This window comes from Passer domesticus, chromosome 11 (genome assembly GCF_036417665.1).
Source record: "Passer domesticus isolate bPasDom1 chromosome 11, bPasDom1.hap1, whole genome shotgun sequence".
NCBI lineage: Eukaryota > Metazoa > Chordata > Aves > Passeriformes > Passeridae > Passer > Passer domesticus.
In genome coordinates, this window is record NC_087484.1 from 11,266,043 (window position 1) to 11,289,035 (window position 22,993).

At 45.2% G+C, this 22,993-nt stretch overlaps 1 protein-coding gene across 2 annotated transcripts in view; it reads right to left on the reverse strand.

The window, feature by feature from the left end:
• Nucleotides 1–22,993, reverse strand: part of FGF12 (fibroblast growth factor 12) — a 217,694-nt gene that overhangs the window by 114,731 nt on the left and 79,970 nt on the right. The window contains exon 1 of one of the 2 annotated variants that reach the window (XM_064385679.1): nucleotides 22,682–22,879. The exons of the other annotated variant lie outside the window; for it this stretch is intronic. Coding sequence (XP_064241749.1) covers nucleotides 22,682–22,769 — 88 coding nt within the window. The 5' untranslated portion in view covers nucleotides 22,770–22,879. Of the gene's footprint in view, nucleotides 1–22,681; nucleotides 22,880–22,993 lie in introns of those variants that run through there. 2 annotated transcript variants of the gene reach the window in all.

The window sequence follows — 22,993 nt, forward strand, 5'->3', positions numbered from 1 at the left end:
GCCTTTGTGCTCTGTACCTAGAAAATCCAAGTGCTAGAATTGCTTGCCGATAAATGTAAAGGTCTATAACTGACACTGGAAATGCCCACTTGCTTCCACATATCTTGCTCTGCCTTACAGATCACAAAAATCTGAGTGCACATTAAGGTCACCTTCACTCCCTGCTGAAAATACAACCAGCAACAGGGCAGAACAAATCACCTGTGTAACAGCTCAGAGCAGCACCCCACGGTGTGCCCGCCACACTGGCCAGGGGACAGCACTGCAGAGGAGATGGGGACTTTGGAGCAGCCAGAGGCAGCCAAGTCAGAAGCTGACCAGAGCCTTGGAGTGGGCATCGTTAAACACCTTGGCCTTGGTCTACAGGTAATGAGAGAGAACAAATGGGTTCAGTGCTTCTTTCCACCCCTTACACACTTCCTTCCCCTCCTGCCTGGTCCTGGTCACTGCAAGCCAGAACTCACTCAGAAGCGGGAGGCAGCTGCCTAAATCTGGACCTGCAGTTTTTTCACACACAAAATTTACAAGGGAGGCAGCTTTTGCCCCTTTCCCATCTGTTTTAGCACAGTCATCCTATACAAAGATGAGAGAGGGGAAGCTTAGGTTCTGCACTTAAGCTGCCTGAATATACATTCAGCAAAATCTGGGGATCATCTCTAGATATAGTGCCAAGCTGTAAGGGACACAAATCACACCAATGTACTAATGCACCAGCTCTGGATATTAGCACCTGCAGGGTAATGTAGGTGCACAGATTACAAAGAAAAACATTAGCTAACTAGCTTGGCCTTAGCTGTACTGCTTGTTCATTTGTCTGCAAGCAAGTTGTATTCATTTGTCTACTCCTAGATCTGTTATTCATAGCTATTTGTTTATGTTGCCTTGAGCAGTTCTCACTCTGCCAGTCATGCAAGCCCAACATTTGTAATTTCTCCTATAAAATAGGAAATTAACGTAGGAAAGAGGCTGCATGCAGCTTTCCACCACAGCATTTATATCAAGCACTGTATTCCATTTTAACAGAATAAAATGGGTTTTGCTGTACTGGCTAGTTGCTTGCGTAGGAAAAGGAAATTTCCATGGTTCCCTTGGTCCCACATCCTGACCCCACAGAATGAACTGAAAACAGATCACAGGTGCAAATCTCTGAAGCTGTTCTTCCCCCCCACCACCCAGGAAACCCAGGAAACAGATCTATTCAGTATTATTCAGTATTAGTTCTTCAGTATTTAAAGATGATCTTTAAAATTTGCAGAAAATGAACTGGAAAAATAATCACAAATGCAGCTATTCCTGCCTGAATACCCACTTTTCCTACTCAGAGAAAGGTGTTGGGTATTGCTTTAGCTCACCACAGAACAAGTACTGCAGAGCCTCAGTTTAAATGAACTTGTGTTGTAAAAAGCAATGCCTTTACTGCTATCTGCTCTCTGACTGGAAAATGCATTACAAAGTGAGAATGTAGCAGTCACTCATATCTCTGCCCTATTTAAATAAATCTTTGAGGTTACCTTGCCCAATAAAATCACACTGATAGAGCCCATTACTTCTAATGCATCACTGCTTTCTCTCCTGGGTACTATTTTCCTTCCCAGTATAGCCTGTTTATACAATAAGGCATTTCCTACCCTGGGAAACAGCCTTTGCAGTGCCATTGATCACAGCAAATAATAGGTACACACAGGATGCTGCAAAGTCTCAGTGGGCCAACACCAAGCTCTCCTCTTAGCAATTGTTCCAGTAGGTTTTGTCTTAAACAAGGCGTCAGAACAGCCAGAACAGCCTCCTATGCACCTGCAGCACAGCCCCAGGCACAGCACAGGTACAAAATTAACTCCATTTGGAAAAAAAGACTCAAAAAGAACACCGCTAGTGTTCTACCTTGTTACTTATGCTAGGAGAAGAAAATCTTTCTATGGGACACCTGCATTTTAGAAGATTCTTCCCATTTTCTTGGTACTAATTACAAAGCATTCCCAGCCAATGCCTGTTACACCAATTTGAACAACATGAAGTACAGCGACGTTTTGCTGCAGCCGGACCCTGGCTCAGGTACATGACACCCCACCAAAAGCAAGAGGTGCAAATGCTGTTCCTGCTCACACTGAAATCCAGGCAATCACCTCAGGTTTAGAGAGGGGCTGCCAGCAGCAAGCCAACCCCCACTGACACTTCTCCTGCTGTGCCTGGTGCTGGCAGCCCCAGTGCTGTGAGCTCCTGTGCAGTCAGGGGACCAGTGACAGCCTGGGCACCCAGCCTGCAGCTGGGCATGGCCCCTGTGCTAGTGTCACCTCAGCAGCAGGACTGCAGGCACAACTCAAACCAGCCTTCCTAGGACTCACTCAGGCAGGAACCACAGCAGTGTCTTTACCACCATCTTGAATACAACCTGGCTGTGGGCTTCCCGCTCCTCCTCTCACCTTACAATACCTGAGCTGATGGTTTCTGTCTCACAGCAGGGAAAAACATGTCCTGCGGAGCAATAAACCCCTGGTTCATCTGTGTGTCTGCACAGCTGGAAAAACATGGGTCCAGGACAGCTTTGCTTTTTGCAACACAGTGCAGCAACCCAGGCAGGCTCTGGGGGTCCCTGGAGGTTCATGCTCTGTGCTCCTTGCCTCTGTGAGCTCATGGCAGGCTGGCACAGTGCTCCAGCTCCCCCCAGTGCTGCCGCTCCCGTGGTGAGTGGGGTACTGGCCTGGCAGGGGCTGCCAGTCTGACAGGCTCTTGGGGGTCTCTGACCCTGTGCTCCAGCATGGAGCAAGCCCCTGTCTCACTGCCATATTTGTTTTCCTGTCGTCCCACAGGCACTTTCTTGCAGCCAGTGAAAATTCAAAATGACTCTTAGTGAATAATTAATTGTCCTCATCCTGAATCATCTTTAATGAATGAAAAGACTGGAAACCTGCTGGGCACAAGAACATGGCTCTGTGATTGGAGCACAGATGTGCATTTTGCATTTCTGCACATGCTCCTTGGTAGAGATTCTGTGGCTGCAGGTTGAAATCCCTGTGCATTATCTCCTTTTGGGACCCAGAAACCTGAAAATGCTTCAGAAGAAATGTTTATTTTCACTGAAGGTGTCCTATGCAGCACAACCTAGGCACAGAAAATGCATTTACCTGTGGAAAAGGCATTTTCGAGATGGGTGAAGAGAGAACAGTCCAAAGAAAGAAAACAAGCTGAGCTTGGCAAATATATTGACTTCTGTTTCAGCACAGGTATTTGTGCTGAGCCACAGGCCCATTTTCAGGGCACCCCAGGGAGAGGGGACTCTCAGCCACCCACCAGCTGCCATCACTGCACCGGTTCTGCAAAAGAGGGTTAATCTGTCCCTGCCACCAACGCTGCAGAGTGCATGGCCCATTTATCCCTGCCGGGCTGCCGCAGCGCTGCCAGCTCTGCCGGGGATTTGGCTGCACACTGAGAGTCTGAGGCTCAGGCAAGGGCTCATGAGGGGTTCCAAACAACATTCTAGCAGAAGCACCAACGGGAGCAATGAATTTTTTTGCATCTTTAAAAAATAAGGTACTAATTTAAGCAGCAAAATCTGCCTTTAGGAACTCACCTTCCCTGACCAGTGCTGGGCTTTGTGGGTGATGGCAGCAGAGGCTGTAGGGGCAGAGGACAAACCCACTCCAGTTCCCACCCACGTGCAGCTCCCTGCAGCCACTGGAAGCGTCGAGGGGATGCTGTGGCTCCTCATTACACCAGGATAAGGAAGGAAAGGCCTTGGGCACAATTACCTTAATGAAGCTGGCAGCTCTGCATGCTAACCAGCACCTGACGCCTGGAGTTTCAGGCACAGCTGCACAAACACTACCAAAAGCACTTCCAGACCCCTGTAAAAGCATAAGCACACAGCAAAGCAAATACCTGCCTGAAAGGAGCCTGGTTACCCACGCTGCAGAGCAGGTGGTGAGTTTGCCTCTTAATTAAGCATATGTTCATGGAAAGCATCTGTGCACTCTGTGAGAAGCCTCAGTCTTTCCCTGCTTCTGCAGAAAGTGGCTGTCCCTGCCAGCAGCTGCCTCCCAGCTGGGTAATGATGTGGGTGGCATTGGCCTTAATGCCCACGGGAGACCTGCGTGGTGCTGGCAGACAGAGCACAGACAGCAGTCAGAAGGTGAACGGTGCATTTCTTTTTCAATTTCCAGCCTTCAGAAAACACCAGTGACTTGCAGGTGATGAAAAACTGCAAATTACAGAGGAAAAAAAAGCGCAGTGACTATTCTGGAGAGCAGAGAGAAAAGGAACATGTGTTCTGCCTGGCACACATCTTTTGGACACGGATTTTGTGTTGCGCACGGCGGCAGGTCAGGCTGGCAGCTCAGGTAGCACTGTGACATATGGCAAGGAGTGTTTTAAAGCCATGGCTGCTCCCACCCTGTTCAGACCCCGTTTGCTGGCGGGAGGTGAGGAGGCTGCTCCTGCATGGGCTGAGCGAGCCGATCGAGTTCGATCGGCTGCCTCGCTGCAGGATTTTCTGTTTCGTTATGGAAATATACCAGGACACATTCAAGTTCAGTCTGGCTGTCACAGGACATTCCTCAAAGCTGGCTTCATGGGCTTCTCTTTCCTGATCATCACAGGAATACACCCCAAATACTCTCCACCTGCATCTCTGCTCCCCATACTGTATGTACTTTCATTCCCTACACTGATATTTCACAGTGTCGGGAAAAGCAAAAAGAGCACAGAATTTTGCACAAGTGATTCATTCTGATAAACACACAAAGCACTTTAACAGGGATCACAAAATTACATAAAAATGCTCTTTTCAGTTCCTTATTTTGTTTCACTCCATGAATATTACAGTACAAACGAAAACCAACAAGTAAATAAAAAGTGGAAAACATGGGCTGATATTTTAAGGCTGTGGATGCCTCCAGGTGTATCTGTCAGTCTGTGTCACTAATTTTCAAGCTTGCTGAGGGTTATCATTAAAGGAAAAGGCCTACACATGCGTCTAAACTAGGCTGTAATTTTTAAAAATATCTAGCAGATTTGGATATTTATCTCTTGCAAGTTTCAAGAATAAATAGAAATTGAAATCCAGTAAAGAAACAGTAACCCCAAAGTTAAGAATATTTTATAAAACAGAATTTGGCCACGCTTTTCTGTCATGTGAAAATATCTGACATTCCCTTCAAGTGGTAGCAGTTGGGCACATCAGGGGCTTGGCTGAAAATAGCTGGGTGCTCAACATTTTTCTATTCTAGGGATGATCACATTAACTGGAAGAATACTAATTATAGTCCAAGACAGGAGCAATCCTTGTGTTTCTTATGGTATGTAAGTTTACCTGCAAAGTCCCACAGGGTATGGTTTGAGATGGAATGTTACTGAACCTAACTGAAGGTATAGCTGAGCTATCGGCAGGCACATCTAACTTGATCTATTTATTCTGAATGACAAAAATAGGAGAAAAAAAATCAAAATGCTTGAACTGCAGAATCATTTATACCAGCACACTGGCTGCTCTGGGTATGCACTTATGTGACAAACATACCAACACTGTTACTGCTGCTGGACCTAGCTAGATTAAAGCAAATATGCAAATCTCTGCTCTGCAAATCTCCAGATTCACTACAAACATCCTAAAAGGAAAAAAGAAGACTACTACTGTAACAAAGGCAGGGAGAGGTACCAGTCCAGTGACTGCTAATGCACAGTCCAAGAGGCAGCATCACTGGGAGATGTTACTCACAAAGGTGACTCACCCAAGGAGGGGACAGAGGTGACACGGAGCCCTAAGGTGGAGCTCTAAGCTCTGCAGTGTGAGTGATTTGTCAGGTCTGAGTGTCTGAGACTCCAAGGAGGCTGTTGCTGCTGACCTATGATCACCCAAAGCAGCATAATGCAACAAGACTTCAACAGAGAGAGGTGTAACCACCACAACAGATGGGGCAACAGCAAAGTCTCTCAGGTAACCATGAGGGACCAATACTCCCAGGCAGCCCTCCCTCTCCTAAGGGGACTATTCAGAGTCAAGGGAGTTCCTACCCCACCACAGCAGCATCCCAGGTCTCTTCTCCCATTATCAGCCCCTTGTCAGTGTTTCAAAGGACTCCAGACAGTTGCCAAGAGCTGTAGGTCTGACAAACATCCTGCTCCTGGGGCAGTAACAAACCTCTCCTGTGTTCTGTGTGCTGTCCAAAGGACTGCACCACTCAACAGATACCCTGCACTCCTGTCTTTCCAAAACATATCCCACTTCTGCCCGAGATGGGGAGGCCTTTCTGCTCATGCTATCAGGCTTAGGACACAGCCAGAGAGAGCTCACCCCCAGCACTGGAACACATGAACAAACACATGCACACTCACCTGCCATTCATTTCCTGACACAGTGCAATTTGTAAAGCGCCACTGCTCCTACAACCTCAAACACTTATGGAAACACTTATGGCTTTTTCCATCGTAAAAATGCACCCACGTTTTGCCAGAGGAGAATTAAATGTAAAAAATATCCCATGAAATATCCTTTTTTTTTTTACAGAAGAAATGTCACCTTTTACCGAGTAGACCAAGATGTTGATTCTTTTTTTTTTTTTTTCATTTAGGAAGTTATGTTGTCATGGGGAAAAAAACCAAACCCAAATGGAAATGTTGTCTTCTCCCAGCTCTCCCTCTGCATCATGCACTAGGGCAGTTGTTTCTGAAGACCTTTGTGAATCTTTAGGAGCAAAGCCAGAAAGCAGCCCCCATGGCCTGCAGACTGCTGGGCTCAAATTATTTAGTGGATTATCCCTTTATGATTAAAGGATTTTGGCTCATGTTCAGAGATGTTACAGTCCTTCCCACGAGGGGTCCTGTTTACTAAGCTACATCAGCAATTGGTGCAAGTGTAAATGCTTGGATAAAGAGAGACTAGACACTAATTTGGGTTTGGTCCAGTATACTCCTGTGAAAAGCTGCCAGGCCATGGTGAGTTTGGGCATAGGTTGGCCACAAAATAAAGGAGAAGCACTAATGGACTTGTGTTTTACCTCATTTGCATTTGTTTCCTGAACTATATGAAAACAAAAAAAAGCCATGTCCAGAAGGGGTATAAGAAATAATTGATTCCAACCAAGTCATAGAGTTGTAGAGTATTTTGAGTTGGAAAGGACCCATAGCAATCACTAAATCAAGTCCTCAGGGACCTTCAGGTAGAAACAAAGGTAAAACCATATATTTGTACTTCTGATGCATCTTTTCTTAACTCAGCAGCTGTTCCATATAAATATTTATCCTACAACTCTGGCTACTACGGAAGAACACAATAAAACACTATTTAATGAATTCACTTTAAACTAAAATCAAACAACATGCTTTCAGTCTTGTCACAGCCCAGGAGTTTTCTTTGCAAGGCACAGGTCATGTGGGCAGGAGGAAGAGGGCTCTCATGCTCCAGAGCACCCATCTTCCTGGCTAACACTTTTCCAGCCCTAATGGAATGGGATTCATAGCACTGCATGCCCTGAGCTTAAAAATAACCACTGAAGGTGGTTAGAAAGATTTATGCCTTTCAGCAAGTATCTTGCTTCCTTCCAGCCTGTGTATGAGCCATCTCCTGACACAGCACAGAAACATGTTTATTTTAGGAACAGAGTGTTGTCACCCTTTTCACAAGGGCCATCCTAAACCTGATCAGGCGCCTTTACTCCACCATTTGTCTCAAATGCCAGGCTGATCATGCAGTCCCAGTGGCCAGAAAGCTCCAGGCTGCCAGGCTGGCCAGGTCTCCATAGCCCACTGCTGGGTGTAGGTTGGGGTTTTGCTGGGATTACTACACTGCAGGGGGAAGTGCAGAGACAGGTAAGTGACCTTGGTTTGCTTCACCATGTGGCCAAATGAAGCTGCTTGTGAGAGCCTCCACCTGGCATTCTGCATTTGTAACTATTTTGCCCTTCCAGGGGGCAGACAGAGCTCCCTTTAAGATTCAGGCTGCGTGCTGGTGAGCACTCTGAATGGGCGAGAACTTGCATTTCCAATGGAAAATGAAAATGCCTGAGTCACCATTTTATCAGGTGCTGAATAAGAACAAATTTGTTTTTTCATGCCTATAATTATATGTTTGGAAGGCACTGGAGCAGCTCTCAGAATGAGGAGGGAAGATGCTTGAGCGAGCTGTGCTAATGGAGAGGGCCTTTGGTTGGACAGAGCAGGGGAAGAGCACTGCTAGGGCCAGCAGAAACTGATGCTCCCTGGCAAAACATGTTCTGCTTGTTCCTTTCCAAAGTTCTCCCTCACAGAACAATAAATGTTTGTACTTTGGGAAGGATCAGAAAGACTGGGCAGGAAAAAAACCCAAATGTTTTTATTTGCTTGGGGGACTTTTTGAAAAGGATACTACATTCCTTTAATTAAATGAGTCTCAACCCAGGCCAGGAACAAGCAAGTACAAACAAGAACCATCTTCCCCACTTAAGTTCATTAACTTTCCAGCATTTCCTAGCTAGCAGACAGGCCATGACTGACATATTTAATGTCTCATCCCTAGAAATTGTTTCTTCTCAACAAGAAATACAACACAGAAGAAAATAACAAAGTACACTGCCGGTCGGTATCATTCCTGACATATTGTTGTATCTGGGCATTTGTTCTTGGCAGTTCAGTGCCTGTCACATAGCATGACCCTTCCACCAGGCAGCTGTCAATACTGGGAAAATTGAGTTTACTCTTAATGAAAGGCCACAGGCAATAAGCAATCAGACAGTATGTGCTCTCCATCCCATCATTAATGAGCCAGGGGATATTTGTCTTCTGTGCACTGCCGCTGCTCTCCCACCTCTGCAGCTGTAGGGCTGAGTCACACCCCAGGCTGGAAGGTACACCTAATCTTTAGATCTGACTTAGTTGTAGTCAGGATGGAGAACATTTCAGGAGCAGTGAACACAATGTGAAGGTCACCAGCAGTGGGGCTGTGCCCATTGCTTCAAACCCAGGTACGTGGGAGTAGCCACAAACAGGGGCAATTCCACCCATTCCTGTCCCTGCCTCAGGCTACACCTTTCTTGCTGATTCCCTCCCTACAACAGCAGCGCTTGTGTAGCCACATGATGACTCGAGTAAGGCTGGTTTGATTAAAAGCAATTCATTTTTAAAATACCAATAATTAGAATAGGGAATTTCCCACTGGCTTAATCCCCAGCACCAGCATCAGGAGGGGATAAGAGTATTGCCTCCAGAGGCTGGGTTCACAAGCTCATTCCCTTCTCTTAACCATCAGTGAAACCATTGAGGAAATTCAGTCTTGACATCATGCTCCTACAAAAAGGACTCCAAGACAGCTCAAAGGTGTCTTGAGCTGACATGCCCTTCAAATCCCTAACCTGAACCAGGTTTCACAGCTTCACTGAAGGGAATATGCTAGAGACTCATCTATCTTACCTTTTTGATTCATCACATGTTTAAAACAAAGCAAAATGAAACAATTCCACCTCGTCACCAATAAACGTCCCTTGTGAGCACAGGTTTCCTCAGGAGGGAGTAAGAGACCTGACAGATACGAGCTGTAATCCTTTGTCCACGCCCGGAAACTACTTAAATATTACCATGGCCATGTAAGAGTCTATAGAGTTGCCAGTAAGATCTGACTCTTTAAATTGCAAGATCAACAACTTAGATGAAAGAACCTCTTCTACGTTGTGTCAAGTGGACTTGAGAAGGAAGCAGAAGGGAATAATCATTCTCCGCCTTTTAACAAACACCTGAAAGTGGAGAGGTAAGAGATGAAAGGATATCAATAAACATATTACCAAATTAAACTTCCATGGGTAATATTTAGACATCATAGGAGTTGGCACCTTGAGGACGAGAGAGAGAAAACAGATCAGAAAAAGACACAAGTCTCCAGCAGTCTGTTCTCAGATGGCCATTTCCAGTGGCAATCACACTAATTGCACACATAAATTAGGCAAATGATCATGAATGTATTTTTCAAAATCAAGCACCATTTATGTTCGTCTCACAAGAATTTCCAATCAACAGTTTTCAATTGCAAATACAGAACAGTTTAGTCATCAAAAAGAAAAAGTATGAAGAATGTACTGAACACGAAAGGAAAACAATCTCTTCCCTCTCCCATATTTCTGTAACCAATTCCTTCTGAACATTTAAAAGAACATTTTCTATTGACACAAGACATAAAAATACTTTGGTTTAATAAGCTCTGCTCAGCTTAAAAATACAGAGATAAAAATGTAAGTGCACAATACAGTATTTCAAATAGCTTTGAGGGGGTTATTAGCAAGTATGAGCATGGCTATCAATCATCAGACATACTGGCTGATACTAATGTTCTTCATAGGAATGTAAATAATTATTTCAAAGCACAATATGCCCCTTCATCATTAAAATCACTTACATGTTATAATTCACCTAGCTTGAGCAATGAAAATACAATCAGCTTTCTTTCTCTGAATAAGCACAGTTTTAGCAAATCACTTAAGCACGGGCTTAAAATTAACTAGCTGATTGAGGTCACAGCCCACTTTGCCTATGCACTAGCACACTGCTGCAGGTAATATAGAGAGGATAAGCAAACCCCAAACAACACTGGAAAAAACCTTTTTCCTGTGAAATCTACCTACTGAGATACCACCATTAACCTTTAGTGTGCAGAAGTTGTTAACTCTGAACCCTTTAGAGAGCCCTCTGTGCTGTTGCTGATTCAGCGTTAGAAACCTTCACTGAGCAAGGCTCTCTTTGGAGGAATGGAAGGACAGGGCACTTGTTATCCATCACTGAGCTATTCCAGCTGCTGGCTGGCACTTGCTAACGCTGCAGGCCTTGGCTTACCAGGTCATACTTAACCCTTAGAAAGCAATTGCCTTCATCCATTTCTCTTAATAGGCAGCCAGCATATTCTCCCTCGGCAAGCTGCACTCCTACTGAACATTAAATACTTTTACATGAGAAATTTGTAATGCATGTCCTTTTAATGGGAGCTTACTGAATGGCTGGAAGTCTCAAATGCCTCTTAAAGTACAAATGAGGAATTTAAACTGTACTCTAAAATTCTCATGGTGCATTTTCTCTTAAATACCTAAAATCCTACCCCCTTTCTCCAGTTCCAGTGTACAGACAGAGTAGTATTAAACAGCTTTGAGGCTTAGAGTCCTTCAGTTGTCACACAGGTCCTGGGTCAGTCACAAGGTACTTTGCAAAGAAGACAGCATTGTCTCCACACTACAAACAGGCAGTAAGGCAGAGGAAGGTGTGGTGGAACCCAGGGTGGAGTTATGTGCAGATACCCACAGCCTAAATGTCAGACTGGGCAACTCTCCCTGGCTTCCCCTACACTCGGTGGAGATCTTGCCAACACAATCAATGGGGTTTAAGCTGCAATTCATCTCACCATGCAGATGTACACTAAAACAGGAGCTGGACTTCCATGGTCCTTGTGGGTCCCTTCCAAATTGCAAAATGCTATGAAAGGAGCTCAATTCCTCCCCAGGTATCCTGGCTTCTCTCCTCTGGATGTGAGGGGCAGCATCTCATAACAGAGTGGAACCAGCTCCCTGCCTCTTGCTCTGGGGTCCATGGGCAGCCAGCTGCCAGCACAACTCCTCAGGCAGAACAGAGCTCAAAGCATCCCAAAGCTGAAGTCGTGTCTCAAGGTGATCCCCCACGCTTCGTCACACACGGAGCTTCCGGCACGGCCATCCTCATCTCCTGCGGCGGCTGCACGGCTCACCGAGGCTGTGTCCACCCACACCTTGAGATGCCACTTTAATCACAAGCTTGTAGGGACTGACAGCTACAGAACTCATCATTTGGCCATAACAGCCTACTCACCAGCCTGCTTTCCTTTCTGCACCCCACATGACAACTGCTGTCTCTCCAGCTGAATTGACCCCATTGGTTTTGAACCCCCGAGCATAAAGAAAAGCAATGCCTTGCTTGAGGCAATTGTGTGATGTTGTGCTCCTCTCATTGCAACAAGCATTTACTAGAACTGGGAATGGTTTAGAGAGAGGCAGCAATAAGATCCAAGACTCTTCAAACTGTGAGAGACAGCTTAGCAGGAGTATGCTTGTGGTCTCTGCAATCACAAGTAGCATGAGAGGAGGATGGGGTCTGTTATTCGCTATCTTGTTCAGTACTGGTCTCTGGAAAGCATCAACCCAAGCTAGCAGGAATCAAGTTCAAAACAAAGGAAAAGATGGGCTTCTTCATGTAAAAAGTCTGGGGAAATCCTTTCCACAGGACACTATGATGCTAAAAATATACGTGAACTCAAGGGGAGACTGGTCAAGTACACAAAAGAAACATCCACTGAGAACTCTTACGTACATTGAACCATGTCTGACTCAGATAATTTTCTAAGCCGAAAATAGCTAGCAGCTGGGAGAGCATTTGGGGGACAGATCATATTTTCTTACTTTTTCCTGTTTGATGTGGATGGAGGAAGGCTGCTGGACTAGATGGATACTTTATTCTGGCCCAGATTAATTAGTCTTATTTTTCTGTTAATTGATGCTACTTCCCTATATCTTTCTATTGGTGACTTTTTCAGAGGTTTCCTTCATTTTTTCAAAATAATTCTTTCCAGGCTACACTAAACCCAGTGAAGACCTGTCTCCAAAACACACCACCATTGTGGGTAAAGCAGAGATGAAGTAGGGAGTAAGACATATTGGCTCTTCATCTCAAAGCTTGACAAGCGATTATAGAAGTGCTAAAACAGACAACTGTCCTTTGGCAGTTAGTGGGGCAGCACATGCTCACTGAGTAACAAGCACATCATTCCTCTAACATTTAATCCCAGCAGCGTTTTACCAGCCAAATGAACAACATCCTCATAAATAATAGAGATTCAGTGCTTTGCTCTCCTCCCCAACACTGTACTGTCCTCCCTTTCTAAAGACCAGGAGCAAAGAAGCAGCAGGGAAAATCTAGTGAGTTTGAGACTTGCAGTGAGTCTGGAGCCCAAAAGTATCTTCCCGGCACACTTCAGGGCTCTGCATTTCTCTTTTGGTACCCTTGTCAAAACTTGACTTTCTTACTGAAACACTTTCCTTCAGTGGCCATGCACATAAGCAGTAAACTCTTCCCACTGAGTAGACACAGCCTTATGCCAGGACAGCCCTCAGCACAGTCCCCAAGAGGTACCTGTGGCTATTTCACAAAGCAGTGTGCCTGTCTGAATCTTTCTGCCAGTTCAGAGTTAGTTTTTGGGGTTTTTTTCCTCACTACTAACAACGAAAAGGCTCTGGTTTGAATATTTTTATACTCAGCAGACTATTCTTTAGAAAGTGTATTGCCTGACCTTCTCTGGGAAGTGGGAGCATCCCCTGCCAAACAGCATGTTAGACAGAGAAGTATCGACCCAAAGGGCACGAGCTGTAGATGAGTAGGAGAGAAGCTCTCATGGGAGCACTCTCAGCAAGACCCACCACTCGCCAGAAATGCCAAACAAGTGTAAAATTCATTCACTAAAGTGTTTCCTCACGAAAGGACATGCTCCCATTTAATTGCCCTCCTTATTCATGATTCACACACCATCTGAACAAATTTGATTGTTCTAACTCTAACCTCTTCTAACCTCAAAAACAAAGCCCAAACCAACCCTAAAACAGTCACATCACCTTCTCAGCCAAGGTGCTGCAAATGAGCAGCAGGGCAGAAACAGATCTCCAGCAAGATGTTTTAAGATGTGTGTCAGCCATTTAGCAGGGAAGGCAGGGCAGGGAAAGTGCATTTTGTTGCTGAGCAGCCTGCAAGCATCTGGGAGCATGATTTATATTCCCACAACTGCCTCTTCAGGTTAAGGGTGAGCACAGCAAAGGATTCATCACAGAAACTCCAGCAAACACAGAAATGGAGGAAAGAGCAAATCAGGTTTCTTTGTCTTATCCGTTAAAGGTAAATTAGATTTATTAGAGAGGAACAACCAAGCACAGCCACAGAACATTAAGCCATATGTGAATATTTATATACATATTTGTCTGATCAACCAACTGAATATTTACAAAGATTATACCCTGCTTGCACTGAGCATAAATACCTGGGGAATACAAAAACAATACCTAAGACTCCATCCAGCCTCACAAATACACCACCCAGGGTACGCCTATGCTATTGCTAAACTGAAGCAGCAGGGAAATAAAGAGCTTAGGCACACAGAACTGAGAGCAAGGGGAGCACCACACACTGGGACACAGGAAAGGGGTCTGCACTTGAATTTCACTGCTGCAATTCAACATGAGCTCATGTGCCACTCTCTCCACCACCAAAAGCCACAGAAGAGGATAAACAATGGCAACACTAAGTCACAGGAACTCAGAAAAGCAGAGGCAGCATGTCCCACCTCTCCAGTCCCACCAGCAATAGAATTGTTATTTTCTTTGGTTTGTTTTTCATGTCACATTGCAACAAAAGAGGAAATCCAGCACTTGAGAAGGAACTTGCAGCGTGGAGGACATTGCAATACCGTTCCACTGGTTATCAGCAGACACAGCAACATCACAGAGAGGTTTGAGCATTGTGGAGTGTCATGGACACTTTTTATCCTTGTGCTTTTCCAGTTTGAATGCTCTGTGCAAGTATGTCCAGCTTCACCCTCGGCCCCATATAGAAGATTGCTTTGCCTGTCCCTCCCTCCAGACATACTATGGATCCTCCCAGCAGACTTCCCCACCCTGACAATCAGTAATGCAGAGGAGGGAACACCACACTGGGTACTCCTGTGCACAGAGCAAGCACAGCATGTTTAACTACATTTTAGAACCAGTTTCACTAGAAGTTAGTTCCCCTTTCTCCATTCCTCTTTTTCGGTGCTCTCAGCTCCTCATTCCACTTCCATGCTCCTGTAGGCCTCCCACTTCGTCCAAGTCTTTTCCACCCACTGTATGTTGAAGTTTTGAATTTTAATCACTTATATATGCTTCTGTATGCCCACAAACATGCATTTTGCTACTCCTGGACCTTTCCTTTGCAGGACCCAGCATTTCCTCTGCATCCTACCCACAGTCCCTACAGTTGACTTGCCTGGTCCGTGGCACATCAAAGAAGTCTATTTCAGAAGACAACCTGAAACAAGGGCTAAAAGTCAGGAATAAATTGACTGTTTGTCACAATCCCAGCACAGGCAGGGGCTTTTGTTCTCTCAACACTTTGTCCTATCTCCCCAAGGAGAGCAACAGCAACTGCAGCAAGTGGGCAGCAGGAGTAAGACCCTGGGGATCAGGCCACTGCAGCCCTCAGATCAAAGACTCCTGACCTACAGCAGATGGATGCCCCAACTGGTCCCACACACAGCTGTGGCTTCACAAAAACACTCAATGAGAAACTAGCAAGGCAAATAGAAGAAGGAACAGCAGAAACTCCCCACCTCAGCTCTGCCAGAGCCAAACAATGACTTCAGTCAAGTTGCCTCATCCTACTGTACTTACTGTTGCCCCCCATCACCTTGGCAGCACAAAGCAAACTGATCAGGACCGAGCAGCGACTGCTGGGCCAGGCACAAGTGAGTTTGCAAGTGAACAAATGGCTGCGAGTGCACATTAAAAGCAGGAAGAGAACACTAATAAGGAAACAATTACTTCATTTTTTTAAAAACAGGTTTCTTTCCTATTCTTTCCTCTTATCTGGAACAAACAAAGCTTCGAGGGAACAAATACAATTCCAGAGATAATCCACGCTTTGGATCCTGGAAGCATTTGGTACCAACTTCTGGAAAACAAAACAATGATAATGACTCACACTGGGCCTGGGGGTGGCTCATCACAAATTTAGCAGCAGCTTCCATGCTCCCAGCTGAGATTGGCTTTGCTGGGTTGTTTTCACAGATCCCCAGGACTGCAATTTAGCACATGCAAATGGGCCCAGCAGCCAATTGCAGCCACCATGCTAGAAAGGCATAAACATGCCATTTAGAAAAATGCTTTGCCATACAAAACATGATTACCTCCTTCCATGCCATTTCAGGCTATGGGAAGAAACACTATTTTTATTATTAAACATTACACATCTCTTTTCCTCTGAGGGGAAGAAGAATTATTTAAAGGCCTATTAATCAAACATTTATTCACACAATTGAAAGCTTTGCACACTACCACTGCAGCTTGTACCCATTACAAGAATCCCTTTTGCTGGATGTTTATGAGGCCACAGCTCAATTCCTGTATCCAGTTTTGGGCCCCTAACTTCAAGAAAGACACTGAGGTGATCTGTCCAGATCCAGAACAGAGCTGGGGAAGAGTCTAGAGAACAAGTCCTGTGAGGAGTGGCTGAGGGAACTGGGAAAGGGAGAATCAGAGAGGACCTTATTGCTCTCTACAACTCCCTGACAGAAGGCTGTGGCAAGGTAAGGGTCAGTCTCTTTAAGTAACAAATGACAGGACAAGAGGAAATGGCCTCAATTGCAGGGAGAACTTCACAGTGTATATTAGGAAAAATTTCTTCACTGAAAGTATTTCTTCACTGCTAAGTATTAGAAAAGGCTGCCCAGGGAAGTGGTGGAGTCACCATCCCTTGAGGTATTTAAGACATGCAGATGTGGCACTTAGTGGTGGATTTGGCAGTGCTGGGTTAACAGTTGTACTCAATAATCTTAGAGGACTTTTACAACTGAAAAAATTCTATATTCTACAAGACATCTTATCTAGTTTTCAGACCATGCTGAACTTTTGATGATATTTATACAACCTGGACTAAAAAATTTAAAACTAGCACCAGTTTGGTAAAAAATTAAACAGGTTACTTCTGGAAAGTAGTAAAAAGGGCTATGGGAAGACAAGCAGCTTGGTTTTGAGACAAAGGTCAGTGAGCCAGAAGCAGATTGCTCTCACAAACAAAGGAAGATTTCAATTTCTTTAATGAACAGGGCTTTCCATCTGGGAACTGATGGCTGTGAAATACCTCCAGAGGGATCTGCTGGAAGCAGAAAACAAGCCTACTGTCAATGCTCTGTGGCCAGGGCAAACAAGAAGAATTTTAGGGATGATACATATCACTAATCTAATGGTTCAATAATGGCTCTGGTTGGGTCTAGGTGCATGAATAGAGTTAAATATGCACTCAGATGGTTCAGTGAGCTGAGACCTGTCTCCGGAAATACTCCTTGGTCTCCAATGGACATGACCTAACAACAGTCACACAGCTCTTAAGCTGAAAGCATCTGCTTTGAAAGTCATCAACTTTAAATATCTCCCCTTGACCCTGCATTCTTTAGTTACACTTCAAGTGGAAAAACAGCAACACAGAATTTTATACATACAGTCATTCAGGAAAACCAATGGAAAAGCTGAAAAAATATTTCATTATATTGTTAGCTAACATTTCCTATAAATCCTTCAGTTTATAATGCATCACAATTGTACACCTCAGACTCCTCTTACTCTTTTCTTGGCTGAGATTGGGAAATGAAGGAAGTTAAGCTCTATTCCTTTGCAAAACCATGCAAACCTTTAGGTGAGAAGTGCCATAAACCAGCCAACCTCTGCTTCAGAGTACTGTTTATCATCCTGATTACAGGTACTTAAGAAAATTCAGATTACTCTTATTTTGCTTGTATTTACTCATTCACAGAAAGTAAAACATTTTTCAAATATGATTCAATATCAGTGACACTCTGGTAGAACCCAAACAAGTCTCAATACTCAGAGGACTGAGTTAAGATCCAGCAATTCCAGATGCCCAGCTCTGTAACCTCAGACATCTGGCTGACAGCTCTGCATTGCTAAGCCACTTTACACCCAGGGAGTTCCTGGACCTGCATTTCTTTTGAAGATTTATGAAATACTTTATTGCAGATTGAAAAATAAAATCCTGCATAATATCAAAGACTTTGCGTAACTACACAGAACTGGCTGCAAGCGCTTGAAAAAGTTATATATGTATAACTAAGTTCATTATCAATTGTATCTCTGGAATTTTTGTATGATAGAAACCAGGTTAATTCCACCAAATAAAAATGCTAAAAAATTCATCATTTCTAGAATAGATTTTTTTACAAAGATGCACAAGCACTATGGGCTTCCAGGAGAGATGCTTAGCCAATGTCTGCATGAGAGGGTTACTTCAGAATAAAGGAAAGCGTGGATTTAAAATGCTATAGCTATTCTTGAATAATACCCCAGAGGAGTGCTCCTGATATAATAAAAAAGAGTTTTCAGGGTTTTGTTTAATTCATTTCCCAGGTGAATTAAACTAAATCAGACAAAGGTATTCTTTCCACTGGCATGTGAGTGTCAACAATAGGCATTATCCCAGAAGAGCATAGGTACTTAACTTCCACTGGTTAGCAAGTGTTACTTTTCCAAAAACACAAAACAGGAAGAGGGAGCTTGACCAAATATGTGCCATAACAGTGGCAGAGAATGGCAGGCAAGACACCTGGTGTGGGAAGGAAAATGTACTGATGACCCCCAGTCAGATCCCAGTGCTTCTCAGCTTTGCAACCCACTCCCAGCTCCAGCTCAGCATCACTAAGCCACCATTCCCATCTCCCAGCAGCACTGCACATCCACACTCTGAGGTGCCACAGATCAAAGCCTCTCTGTGCTCCCTGAACTCAGCAAGGAACTGCAGGTTTCACGATCTGTCGCTTACATACACAGAGCTGTTGCTTCCAGTAATTTGAAGCTGAACTGTGCAGTATTTGCTGTACACTGTAACTTGCTGTTTACTTGAATAAACAGCAGTGGGAAAATTTTCAAGAACTAGTGTATGCAAATAAAATGTAGATGGATGCATAGATGACTGCACAAGCAAACAAAGGAGTGCCTGTTCTGCTCATAAGCCAAATGCTATTCTTGAATATGCAATCGTACCTCCTATGTGTGTGATTCCATTTGCATCTGAAGATGTCTTGCACGTGCAGACACGTTATGACAGTGCCCTAAATAGTCTCAGGGAAAATGCAAAGATGTATATGGGCAGCAACAGACTGGCTAATTAATGGCAGAGGCACAGCCTGACCCTGCCTACCTAGATAGAATGCTTGTTCCTGTTGCCCCAAATATCAAACTTAGTGTTGTGATGCCTGGAGAAATATGAAGACCTACTGTGCCAGACATCATTTTAATTTGCCATAAAGCCAGCATCAATCAGTATATTTCCAGGAGCATCTCCAAGTTTCACCAGTGTGAGACTCCCATGGAAGCCAAGTTCAGGATTTACTTTCAATATGAGCTTAATTTACACTGAAGGCATCAATTTTCAAAATAGGGACTTAAACTGAGAAGTACTCTTGTGAATGTTTGAGAATAGATCAGTCTCTGGATACAACTAAACCTCTACTACTGAAAATAAAGCTCAAAATGCATTGATGCTGAATGCTGTTGCTGGTTGATGTGAGAATTATCTGTGGTTTTAGCAATGATGCATCCCACAAGAGAGTCTGTGCCGGAGCCAAGGGGAGGACAGGCATGAGACAGCACCACTCATAGAGCCAAGTAAGAAATCCTTATGGAGGAAGACTAAAACACACTCACTAGTAGAAATCTCCATGCTGTTATTATGCAGTCTATGGGTACAGGGCCTTTTACATCAAAGTGGCTGCAAACCAGGTACAGGTCACCCAAAAGAGTTTTTCACAACTCTATTCACAGTTACAACAACAATGCAGTCATTATTTAATGTTTACCTTGAACTTAACAGTGTAGTAGCTATCTGTTTCATTAATTTGGCTAGGAAGCCAAAAGCAAAAAAAAAAAAAAAAAATCTGGGCTGGCAAACCACATCTCCTAAGCAAAGGGGAAAAGAGTGTTAGCAGAGAAAATAAATTAAAGGAAAAAACACTTAACAAAATTAACTGTGGTTGTACCATTGCAACGGGAAATATCTCTGTGTGTGCAATACAATCAGTCAGCTTGCAAACTCTGAAACTAAGATAACAAGTGAAGGCCCTGAAAGATGATACAGGATGCTGCTGTGCTAAAATACTTGTAAAAAAATTCATAAAGGAAGATGATAAATCTCTTACTCTGCATTGCTATGAATTACTTGCACTTTTGTGGTGGCCTGGAGACCCATTAAGCCCCATTTCGCAAGGTGCTGTTCAAACAACCACAGCCTGCTGCTAACACAAGATCTGCACACCTCGGAAGTGGAGCATAAGGAAACAACAGGATACAGTTAGCTAAAGTAAAGAGGTGAGAAGTCTTTGCATAACAATAAAAAAAATTGCTAATATTTTTGCTAATATCACAATAGAGCGGTACAGCACTATACAACTACCATCAATATTTCACAGTTTCTCTCTGAAGTGTCATGCATTAGCTTCTGTCAGAATCAGGAGTGGTCTAAGGCTCTGAGTCAGCACAACATACAAATATGAATCTGACTTTAAACGTGTGCTTACATCCTTATGAGCTGTTTGCATTAAAGAAAGCACAGATATGAGGAAGGCAAAAGGCTTGGTCAATCTGTCAGAATAACTTCAGAGGATCAAGGACACGTAAGTAGCTCACATCACTCTGTGCCACCGCTGTTGTAGTCGATGTTTCCACAGTCCTTCCACTCCCATGATTCTATAATCCTTTAGCTGGTTTACATCTCTGACTGGCTTGGCCCCACAGTGCCACACTGGGCACAGCACTACACCTTTCGGGTTGTTGCCAGAGTACTCACCTGTCTCCTGGGGCATGCTCAGCTTTTGAAAAGGTTAGCAAGGAGATTTATCCTCCAGCAGGCCCACCCCACAGTGACCCTTTTATAAGTGGAAGCTTTCCTTTTTAGTGTGCATTTTTCAAGAACATAACCCCCAACCTTAATAGAAAATGAAAAAGTGCAGCCAAGGAGAGGCAATGTATTTTAGCATGCTGATTCAAAGCAACAGACCCCATCTGGAGTGGTCAGGCTCACGGTGGCATGGGGCTAGTACCTGGAAAATAAGCTCAGCTGGAGATAACAATAGGAGATCATTCCCATAGACTGTCTCCTTACAGCACAACATCAGGAAATACAAAGAATACTCAATGTTCAGAAATATTCCTCAGAGCACGGAATGTAAGAAAAGATTCAAGCACCATATATGTATCAAGCGCACTCCAGTACAGGATCCACCTGTAAAACCAAACCAGCTCAGCCAGGAAACTATTAGGACACTATCATTGACTTCTAGTTCACTAAAGTTGCAGCCTAGCATCCCCCATGGCCTGAGCACACCCCACTTTTACCAGCAGCTTATTGTTCTCTTTACTGTTCTTCCAAAAGACACAAACCAAACCTTCACACATAGCACTGTGGTGAAAACTCCACTACAGCTTTTCACTGAAAAGAGACTGGTGTGTGTACGGCTTCCATGTGCAGCCACAATTTATTCTATTTATTTATCATATTGTTCTTCAAAGCTGGGCAGAACATACTTTGAAAGGAGTCCAGCATTCTCTCACAAAGATTCCTCTGTTGCCATGAGCTTGTCACAGACAGCAACTTGACACAAGAGTGTCATGGGAGGGAAGAGGCTGCTGAGGCATGAACGGGTGGCTATAACCATTAACAGCTTTTCCTTAGCAAGGCCATAAGGGAATCCCTCTACCTCAGCAACAGCGTTCCCCTAAGAATAGCCTTTCTCTTCAAGAGAACACCAAGCTTTTGCACTGGAGGCACGGACATTTTCCTCTTCTAAGACCAAGATCTCACAATCAAGCATTAGGAAAGAATACTGTAAAAGACACCTTCATAAACTAGTAGTAGCTTCTACAGATGTTAATAATAACAACAATAACAGAGGATTTCATTCCATTGACATTTACCCAGTGTTCTAGAGAGGGAAAGTCAGATTCATGGAAGAAACATGTAGCACAGAAGAAATTGTAGAAACACCACTTTAAAAGCTTCAACAAGATCATCCTAAAACTCAGGGGTAGTACCACACCAAACCAAGGCACTCAGGCACTTATTCCCCTCTTCAGGAAGTGCTCCGGGGAAGTGTTTAGGATCACGAATATTGTTCAGAAATTCACCCCATTGCGCGTCCTTCCCATCCTAGTGAAATACTCTCTCCTCAACAGTCTAGGAACTGAGAGAGGAGTTGGGAGTCTCCTCAGGCCACCCATCAGGAGCAGGCAGGGATTTCTCTTTGCTTCTAAGTATACTGCCATTCAAAAACTCATTCAGCACCCTCCACCAGAAAACCACTGCAACATTACTACTACCAGACGACAAAGTACAGAGGGGCCAACCCTAGAGTTGTGTGGGGCCACTGGCACACTGGGGAGGGTTATCCCCATACTGGCCAGGTGGTAACAGAAGGTGCACCTGGGGGTTCCAGGTGGGATGAGAAATACAGGGGTCCCATACGAAGAAAAAGGTCGTGAGTGTGCTGCAGGTGGGACGGGGAACAATAACGAGGGCCATGTGTGAGGCAGGAATCTCTGTGAGGACAAAGGACACACGTGGGGGTTCTGTGTGGGTGGGGGCTCCAGGCGGGATTACGCACAGGGTGGGGTGGGGGCCAGGCCTCGGGTAGAGGGGGGCCGGGTTGGGAACCCAGCGGGTGGGGACGCTGGGGGCGGAGGGGAGCCGGCAGTGTGGGTGCCGAATGAAGGGGACTGGGTGCCGGGGATGCGCGGCGGGGCCAGCACCGCGGACAGCGCCCGGCCCACCCCGGCCACCTGTGCGCGGCGCCGGCGAGACGGAGGCGCAGGGGAGGGAGCACGGCGAGGAAACGGGGCCAGCCCGGGCCGAGCGGCGCCCGGGCGGGGAGGCGAGGGCGGCGGGGACAAGGACGCGCGCTCCCCACCTGGGCTGTGGCTGGATCTCAGGCGCCTTCCACAAAGACACTGCAGCATATGCGAGCCTTTCTCCAGGAGAAGCCCGAGAATCCTCATGGATTTCACTTTGTGGCGCCCTCCTGCTCCTCGGAAAAGGGACCGGCCCCGGAGCGGCCGGCTCTCAGCGGCGGGGCGCCGGGCCCCCCAGCCGCCAAACTTCCCGGCCCATCGCCGCGGCCCCGCCGCGCCCGGGGGAGGGAGGGCGACCCCGCCGCCACTTCTCGGGACTTGTCCGCCGGCGGAGGGCCGGCCGTGCCGGGAAGCGGGGCGGGCTGGCTGGA